The sequence below is a fragment of the Coturnix japonica genome, chromosome 27 (genome assembly GCF_001577835.2).
Source record: "Coturnix japonica isolate 7356 chromosome 27, Coturnix japonica 2.1, whole genome shotgun sequence".
In the NCBI taxonomy this organism is placed as follows: Eukaryota; Metazoa; Chordata; class Aves; order Galliformes; family Phasianidae; genus Coturnix; species Coturnix japonica.
In genome coordinates this window covers 3,475,883-3,484,729 of record NC_029542.1, presented here as the reverse complement: position 1 = coordinate 3,484,729, position 8,847 = coordinate 3,475,883, and the positions used below count along the sequence as shown (strand labels likewise).

Below are 8,847 nucleotides of genomic sequence, written 5' to 3'. Positions count from 1 at the left end.
CTCGGTGCTGGGGGGGGGAGGGTTGTGTGTTGGGTTTTCCCTCTGCCCAGCACAGTCCGAGGGATGGAGATGGGGCTGATGGAGGTGGGAGAGCTGAGGGGGCACAAAGCAAACAAGGTGGGGGGGGAGCGGGCCCTGAGCCACCCCCAGGCCGTGCCCGTGGTGACAGCGGGGAAAGCCCGGCTAATTAAGGCTTAATTAACGGTGCAGGAAGGGAGGGCTGAGGGCGCGGTGCCCGCTCGCTCCTGCTCAACATCCCCATCCCCTCCCACGGCCTCGCGTGTCCCGGTCCCACATCAGCCCCTCCCCAAGTGTGTCCCCCCCCCCGTCATTAACCCCCCCTCGGTGGGGGCTGCGGGGCGGGGCGGGACTCGGTGCGGGCGGAGCTCCCGGAGCGGAGCCGCTCGGTTGGATAAAGCGGAGCGGGGCGGCGGGGATGGGGCAGGTGCGCTGAGTGCGGCGGTACCGGCAGCAACGGGGCAGGACGGGCAGCCCCCCACCCACCCCCACGAGCCGCCGACACCCCCCACCCCGTTCCCACCATCCGACGGCACTTTCAAGGGGTTTTCCGGCTGTTCGGGGTTTTCTTTTTGCTTTCTCTCCTCCCGGAGGGGGCTCGGTGCCCGCTATGGAGGGGGCGGTGGGCTCGGAGCACGGTGGGCGCCGTTAGACCGGACTCGGTCTCGGTGCACCGGAGCTCAATGAGCGGCTAAAGGGGGCCGGGCGCCCACCGCCCGTCCATGGGCGCGTTGGAGCCCCCCCGCTCCTCCCTCCCCATGCTGAGCGGCGCAGCCAAAGAACCTCCCCGGGACCCCCCCGGTTATTATAACGAAGCGGGGGCTCCGGAGCTCGCTTCACCCCCGTTGCCTTACGGAGCTCCAGCCGTAACGGGCGGCCGTTTCCTGGGGCCGTGCCCGACTTATCGGCCCCCTCCGCCCGCTCCGACCGCGGGGGGCACTTATGGGGCGGTGGGAGATGGTTACGTTGGAGCGGAGTTATACGAGGGGTCGTACGGTCCAGGAGGAGCCTCAACGTTGTGTCCCCGAGCCGGGCCGCTGTGTGCGCTGCCCGGGTACCGAGCGGCCGGGAAGGTGCAGGTGATGCTCAACAATTTCCCTCTATGGGCCAAATTCCACAAGCATCAGACCGAGATGATCATCACCAAGCAGGGAAGGTGAGCTTTGCGATGGGGGGTCGGGTACTGAGTGAGGGGCTGCGGTGTTTCCCCTCCCCCATGAAGGGTGGGGTGGGGGTGTGAAAACAGCTGTGTGTAAATGGGAGATAGAGAAATGGAGGGTGGGGGGGGTTGATCAGGCTGAGCCCCCTCCTCTGTGTGCACACACCGTGTCACTTTTGGGTTGAGCAGATTGTTATAAAGAGAAATGGGATGAGTGTGCCCCACCGAGGTGGGGTTGGGGTGGGGGGGTGTTATTGGGGTGGGTCTGGACCCCCCTCCCATTCCACCTGCGTGGTGCACAGAGGCTCAATGCTGTTGTTCCTATGCTGGTGGTGTTTGTTCTGCCCTGACCCACAGACTCAGCGCTGCAACAAGTTGTGACAGTGAGGCCCCTGTGGGGCTGGGGGCTGCCAATACCCCCCCCCTGCCCTATATGAGCACAGTGGGTGGGTGGCAGCCCCCTGCATAGGAAATACTTGCTCCCTTTGCAGAGGAGGCACAAACTTGCTGCCTCCACGTGCTGTTGGTGCGGGTGCATTTCAGTCCAAGGCTTCTGTCCCCTGTGTGTCCCACCTTGTTGCCCCCCACCCAGCACAGCTGCATCCCCCCCCCACTGCAGCTGCTGTCGTGTTCCCCCCCCCAAGGGCTCGTTTTGCCCCCAGCCCCTATTTCTTGCCGATCTCTGGGGCCGCTGGCAGCTCCTTTCTGCCACCCCCCCCCAACTCTCCCTTCCCTCGGCCGAGACAGACGGTGTCACTTTGATGCTGAGCCCAACCTGCTTAATGTGTTGGAAGTCTAAACGCGTTAGGGCCGCTTGGTTTGCCACGCTCGTTCCCAGGCCTTTTATCCCCCCCCCCCCCCCCAACCAACCCCCCACTGGCTCGGGGCCGTTCAGCAGCCGACTGTCACTGCTGACAATGGGGGGGACGCATCCAACCCCTCTGGGCAGGGCATTGCTGGCCCCTTTGGGCTGCATTTATCACCCATGTCCTGGAGGGACCCGCTGAGCTTTAGGCTCTCCCCCTTGTGCCCCCCATTGGGGTGGTGGGGCAGAGCCCCATCCCTGCTGTGTTGGAGCAGCTGCAGACCTGGTGCTGGGGGGTCCGACGCTTGTCTTGGCTTTACCACCAGATCCCAGCCTGGAACTGTGAGCTCTTATCCCAGCTCCATCCCTTCTGTTTGCCCTGCAGAGGAGCTGGGGGGGGTCTGGGGGATGTTTGTTCTGTGCTGGGGGGGGCAAACCCAGCCCTGGGGTGATGTTAAACCCAAAGGCAGCACACATCCGTTTCCCCAGACCCTGAGCTGCTTTTTGCAGAGATCTCAGTGCAAGGCCTGGCTGCAGGGCTGCTCAAACAGGAAAAACCCCAAAGCGGGGGCACAGAGGGGAGAGGTGTGAACTGGGGGTCCTCCCTTGTGGGGGCTGTGGTCCATAATAGGGGATTTAGGGGGAGAATTCAGCCCATCTCCTCACTGCCACCCCTGGGTGCAACCACCTGCATCCCCATGGGTCGCTTTTGGAGGGGTGAGGTTGGCTCTGTGTGCATTGCAGGGACCTGTTTGTGCTTGGGAACATGATGGCGATGAAGGCAAAGCGCTGCTTTGGGGTGGGACGTGCTTTGGTTTTAGGGGAGCACAAGGCTGGATCCCCTTCCTAAAGGGGTTTTAGGTGGGTTTGTCTGAGCTCCAGTTGATGCTGCCGTGCAGGTGGGGTGCAGGGTGAGCTGGGTTGGCTGTGCCATGGTACAAACATGATGGTGGCTGTGGTGGGGTTGATGGGGGCTGGCAGTGGGTATGGGGCTGGGATGGGGTTTATGGGGCTGGGATGGGGGTTATGGGGCTGGGATGGGGGTTATGGGGTGGGGGTTATGGGGCTGGGATGGGGTTATGGGGCTGGGTGGGTATGGGGCTGGGTGGGGGCGTTGTGGGGCCTGTGCTTTCTCCCACTCACGGCCGACCTACGCTGACCACCAATGTGGTTCTTGCGCATGTGGCCCGCTCGCTGGGGCGCATTGGGTGGCTGTGGGCGGTGAATGGGGCGGCTCAGGAAGCCGGCAGCCCCCACACATTGGGTTCAGCACAAAGGGGGCACGAGGTGCCATTTTCTTTCCTTCTACCTGGAATCACCCCACGCCCCATCACCCCCCATATATCCCCATCCCATGCAGTCCGTGTATCCCCCTTACATCTATCCCCATCCCTAGACGTGCAAAGCTGCTCCTTGACCCGTGACACCAGCGGGCTGCTTGAGTTGTGTGGTCATAACAGGGCCCTTATGGGGGTACCTGGGGGCCGGCGTGACCCCCCCTCTGGAGCTCCAGCTCTGCACCTCAGGTCAGGCTGTTCCCCTTTATGGCACCTCCACCCGCAGCCTTTAGACCTGGGGGGAGGGCCGAGTTTTGCAGCCCCCAAAGCTCCAGAGCCCCAAAAATAACCCCGTGCCTGTGCGTGGTTCGGGTCCTGCCGCCGCCCTCTGGTTGCCCCGACAAACCCTGCGGTTTTGCAGCGTTTGAAATCTCAATCTCTCTTTGTCTCTTCCCACAGCGAGGCAGGGAAAAAAAAAAAAGCGCAGAAACCAGAAAAATGCTCTTTTTCTTGTCTTTCCTTCCCGCTCTTTGCAGCAACTTTAGGGGGGAGGGTTTGGTTTGACAGCCCGGCTGTACAGCCACATGGGCTGTAGGGGGGGGGGGGTCTCAAAGGCAGGGGCTGTGTATTGGGGGGGGTTTGGATGGGTGGGGTGACATGGGTTGCGGTCCTTGACTCTAGGCGCCCGCGGACGGGAGGCCGACTGCCGGCCCCGCTGCCTTTTGATGCGGTTGGGACTTTTATCGGGGCGGCCGCTGATCAATGTGTGCAATGAAACCCCAATGTGTGTGTGTGTGTGTGTGTGTGTGTGTGTGTGTGTGTGTGTGTGCGGTGGATGGGGCCGGGGCCACCCCATAGGGATTAAGTGGGGGCTCAGACCCTCTTCCCCCCCCCCTCCCCCGGCTCGGGGCCTCCCCGTGCTCTCGGGGGCAGCTGATGTGCGGCCCCGCGCTTCGAGCTGCTTTCTTTATCTTTTTCTTTTTTTCTTTTTCTTTTTCTTTTTCTTTTCTTCTTTTTCTCTTTCTTTTTCTTTTCCTCTCTCTCTCGCAAAGGCAATTTTGAGTCAGCAGCGCCCGGTGCGCGCTATTTCCATTGCTCCTCTCCGCTGCCCGAGCGGCGCTTCCTGCCGGGGCCGCCTTGAGCCCCGACGTGCATCGCTGCCAGCACCGGAGAACCCCCCCCCTCCCCTTGAAGAGTGAAACCTCCCCCCGGTCTTGTGCTGTGGGGCAGGATTGGGGTCCCGTAATGATTTGGGGGGGGTCCCCGTGTCCATTTCCCCTCTTGCAGCGCTGGGCTTTGGGGATCCTTTCGGAGAAGAGCCGGGTTTTGCTTTATGAGAAACGCCGGCACCTCGAGGAAACTGGGGGTGGGAGGGGGGCAAACCCGGCTCTGCACACCCCCCCCCGTGCCCCCTCCTGCATCGGCTGAGCCCAAGGATCGGCAATGAGAGGGCAAAATGCGAAGTGATACAACCCCCCCCTCAGCCCACATTGAGCCTCGTGTTTGCCATCGGGGTCTCCGGAGCGGTGTGGGGTTATTGGGTGTTGTCTATGTAGCCTCCTTTGGGGGGGGGGTCGCTCCTGCCCCACACAATGGTGATGCTGCTTGGGGCGGTGGGGCTGGCACAGGGGCTGCCTTCCAGCTCCATCCTCTGAACGCTGAAACTGCAGCGGGTGCCAAAATGTCCCTTTGAAGAGCCGAGCTCTGGGCAGGGGGGGGGGAAGCAAACACAGTGCCCCCAGTGAGGGATAGAGCTGCCACTGAGACCCCAACCCCACAGCGAGGGGGAGCGGGGGGGCTGAGCTCCCACCTGGGACAGAGCTCCCACCTGGGGGCGTTGAGGTGTGTATATGGAGCGTTGCCTTTGGGGGGGGGTCGGGCAGGTGCAGCCCCACTCACAGGGTCCCCCCCGTCCGTCCCATCCCGTCCCCTTCCTGCCCTTGGCTCAGCCCGGAGTCCGGCCCGAAATAGAAGCGGTGTTGGTTTCCCGAACCGGAAAGTGCCCGGGGAGGGGGAGGAAGATGCCGAGGTTATGGGGGGGGGGGGGATTTTCTGCCCCTAAGGGCGGCCCCCGCCTCCGGGGGCCCCTCACCCACCGGGCACTGCGGGGGGGGGGGGGGGGGGGGGGGGGGGGGGGGGGGGGGGGGGGGGGGGGATTCTGCCCCATAGAGCAGCCCCCAGCTGCCGGGGTCACTCACCCACCGGGCACTGCAGGGGGGGGGGGGGAAGGTGGCAGAGCCGGACCCTGCAGCCACACACTGGGGTGGGGGTAACTCTGTGTGTGTGTGTGTGTTTCCCCCCCCCATTCCATTCCAGGCGCATGTTCCCGTTCCTCAGCTTCAACCTGTCCGGACTCAACCCCGTGGCCCATTACAGTGTCTGCGTGGACGTGGTTCTGGTGGACCAGCACCATTGGCGTTACCAGGGCGGCAAGTGGGTGCAGTGTGGTAAAGCTGAGGGCAGCATGCCAGGTACGGGCTGACCCCCCCCATAGACCCCCACCCCAAATCCCCATAGGGAAGAACTTGGGCTCACCCCTTTGTGCTGACCCTCCTGCAGGGAACCGCCTCTACCTTCACCCCGACTCACCCAACACCGGAGCGCATTGGATGCGGCAGGTGGTCTCCTTCGGGAAGCTCAAGCTCACCAACAACAAGGGCGCATCCAACAACGTGGGGCAGGTAAAGACACCCCAGACCCCCTTTATTCCCCCCCCTCTGACCCCATAGTGCTGTGTCACACCTTAAACCCCCCCCATGCCCACAGATGATCGTGCTGCAGTCGTTGCACAAGTACCAACCGCGGCTGCATGTGACGGAGGTGAAGGAGGGTGAGGGTGAAGCAGCTCAGCCCTCCCCACACACACACACCTTCGCCTTCCCTGAGACTCAATTCATTGCTGTCACTGCTTACCAGAACGCTGATGTGAGTATGGGACCCCCCCCAGCACCCTGGGACCCCATTGGGACCCCATTGATACATCCTCGCATTACCCCAGAGGTCACAGCATCATGGACCCCCCCCCGTGGCAGCCCCCTCCCCCTTCTAACACCCCTATTTGCAGCCCACTCTGTGCCCCCCCCCAGCACCACATCCATCCCCAGCTCTCCACCCCCCCCCATCCAAACCCCATGGGACCTGGGGGGCCCATTCATGGTGTAAGGGGTGAGGACAAGGGTGGGGGGCTGATGCTGGGAGCACAACACAGCAGCAGCTTCAGCCCCCCAATATCCCCCCCCTCATCCCTCCCTGTAGATCACTCAGCTGAAGATCGACCACAACCCCTTTGCCAAAGGCTTCAGGGACAACTTTGACTCGTGAGTACCCCAACCCCCCTGTACCCCCATCCCCAGCCTTGGGGTGGAGCCCCCCATACACCCACCCACCTTATCCCCCCCCCAGGATGTACGGAGCCTCAGAGGGCGACCGCCTGACCCCCTCCCCACCGGATGGTCCCGGCTGCCCCCAGCTGCTGCCGAGCCCCCGTTTCCAGCCCTTCCTGCAGGATCAATACCCGCTGCCCCCAGGGCGTTTCTACAATGGGGAGCGGGGCCCCCCACTGCCCCTGCCCCCCAAGGACCCCTCCCGATGGTACTTTGCCCCCCAGCAGCCGCCAACAACAGCGATGGAGTACAGCAGCTACGAGGGGGGGTACGGAGGGGGCAAGCTGGTGCCCTATGGGGTGAAGCCCTTCGCCCTGCCCCCCACCGCCCACCCACCCCTGCCCTATTACCCTGAGGGGCCGGGGGCGTTTGGGGGGCCGGGGGGGGGCTGGGGGGGTGCAGGGCAGTACGCAACCAAGGGCAGCCCCGGGGGCCTGGGCTGGTACCGGGAGCCCCGTGAGGAGAAAGGCAAGGAGGAGGGCTGGCCCCCCGAGCCCCCCACCATCAAACCGGGTGATGCTGCCGAGTCAGGGCTGTATGAGGGGGGGTGCAAGCGGCGTCGTGTGTCCCCCTACCCCTCCAGCACTGAGAGCTCACCCCCTGCCCGCAATGGGGACCTCTACGACAAGGAGCCGGGCACCGACAGCAGCTACTATGGCTTCTATGGGAACTGAGCTGTTGGGGGGGGGGCTTGGACCCCAGACCACCCCCTGGGGCTGGAGCTGAGCCCAGTGCAGGGCATCCCTGCCCTTCCTTCCTCTATTGAACATCCATATCCTGGGCACGGAGGTGGGGGGGGGGGTGTCTATAGCCAGACAATCAGGCCCTGGAGCCCCCCCAGTGGGGCCATGGGGGTGAGAGGGATGGGGCTTAAGAAGGGAAGGGAGGGAGTGGGGTTTTTTGTTCTCGGTGGTTATGGGGGGGTTCATGCTGAAGTATTTATTGAGCCCCATGTGCCCGGTGCGGGGTGGGGGGGCAGCAGCATATCTTGCAATAAAGGGGACGCTGTGGGTGAGGCCTCTTTTCTGTCCTCTGTGGGTGGGTGGGGGGAAACTGAGGCATGGAAGGGGGGGACACACAGGCACAGCAGGCTGGGGGTGGGTCCTGAACCCAGCAGGAAGGAAGAGCACCACAGCCCCCAGTGTCTCTGCAGCCTTTATTAGAGCAGGGCTGCTTGTGCAGCTGTGGGGGGGGGGCTGCCCGCCTGCGGGCACCTCGGGACCCCCACCCCACCCAGGGGGAGGGGGGCATTCCCTGCTTCTTTTGGAATCACAGTTTTGTGCTGGGAGCTGCTGGGGCCGGGCACTGCCTGCCCACAGACAGCTGTGGAGGTGGGTGTGCTGGGGGGGGGTTCTGCACCTCAGTAATTGGGGGCAGGGGGGGCTCAGCCCATGGGGGGCTGCTACCAGAGCACAGCACTGTCCAGGTGGGCAAAGCCAGGGTCCAGACGCAGCTTCCAGTAGGTGTTATTGGTCACCCACGACTCCTTGCCACTGGCATCCATCATTCTCCTGTGGATGGGGAGGGAGTGAGGGTGGGGGGTGTCACACCTCAGCTGTGTCCCCATTGCCCCCTCCCCACCCCGTTCCCTACCTGAAGAATCGAGCCTGGTGGGTGATGTTGTTCTCCTCCATCACACGGCGTCTGTCCCGCTGCAGCTGCTCAATCTGCCGCTTCTGAGCCTCAGCGGCCGCCACGTTTCCCTCCTCCAAGTACCTGCAGGGGGGGGGGGCAAGAGCTGTAAGGAACCACCCCCCCCCCATCCAAGGTGGGCACACAACCCCCATCCATCCCCATCACTGCTCACCGCTGGTCCGGCCGCAGACGCGTGTCGGTGGAGGGCAGCACCCTGCGTAACTCAGGCGTCAGCTCATTCAGCTCCAACGCGAACTGCGTGAAGCCGTAATTCCTCTCGTGCTCGGGGGGCATCGGGTCTGATATGGGAATTAGGGGGGGGGGTTACGTGCTCAGCACCCCCTTAGCATTCTAAGCATCCCCCCCCCCATACACACAGGGTGCTGCCCCGCTCCTTACTGGCTCTCCAGACGCATTGTCCTGGGGGTGGCCCTCGGAACAGCCCTTCGTGCCATTTCCCTGCCAGCCGCTCCACTACGGCCCCGCTGCGGCTCAGCACCGCGCCCTGAACCTCGTTGGCACCAGCGCCCCAATACCGAGCCTGGGGATGAATAGGGGAGGGGGAGATAG

At 63.6% G+C, this 8,847-nt stretch overlaps 2 protein-coding genes across 2 annotated transcripts in view; one reads left to right on the top strand and one right to left on the bottom strand.

Annotated features, from left to right (window-relative positions):
• The first annotated feature begins 479 nt into the window (after positions 1 to 479).
• TBX21 (T-box transcription factor 21) lies at positions 480 to 7,500 on the top strand. Its single transcript, XM_015885556.2, has 6 exons — positions 480 to 1,174; positions 5,576 to 5,730; positions 5,819 to 5,940; positions 6,026 to 6,184; positions 6,515 to 6,576; positions 6,662 to 7,500. Exons 1-6 carry the CDS (start codon positions 741 to 743, stop codon positions 7,314 to 7,316), a joined length of 1,587 nt encoding a protein of 528 aa, XP_015741042.1. The 5' UTR covers positions 480 to 740; the 3' UTR covers positions 7,317 to 7,500.
• A 281-nt stretch (positions 7,501 to 7,781) lies between these two features.
• The window catches only part of OSBPL7 (oxysterol binding protein like 7), a 7,317-nt gene continuing 6,251 nt past the window's right edge, over positions 7,782 to 8,847 (bottom strand). Inside the window, exons 19-22 of the mRNA XM_015885568.1 lie at positions 8,677 to 8,839; positions 8,450 to 8,576; positions 8,236 to 8,358; positions 7,782 to 8,153 (exon numbers count right to left, since the gene is read on the bottom strand). Of these exons, the coding sequence (XP_015741054.1) occupies positions 8,045 to 8,153; positions 8,236 to 8,358; positions 8,450 to 8,576; positions 8,677 to 8,839 (522 nt within the window). The 3' untranslated portion in view covers positions 7,782 to 8,044. The remainder of the gene's footprint in view (positions 8,154 to 8,235; positions 8,359 to 8,449; positions 8,577 to 8,676; positions 8,840 to 8,847) is intronic.

Bases quoted from the DNA above. Each gene is read 5' to 3' on its own strand.
- TBX21 (XM_015885556.2), top strand. From the start codon at position 741: ATGGGCGCGTTGGAGCCCCCCCGCTCCTCCCTCCCCATGCTGAGCGGC. The intron at 1,175-5,575 runs GTGAGCTTTGCG...ATTCCATTCCAG, and splicing joins ATCATCACCAAGCAGGGAAG to GCGCATGTTCCCGTTCCTCA. The intron at 6,185-6,514 runs GTGAGTATGGGA...CCCTCCCTGTAG, and splicing joins CTGCTTACCAGAACGCTGAT to ATCACTCAGCTGAAGATCGA.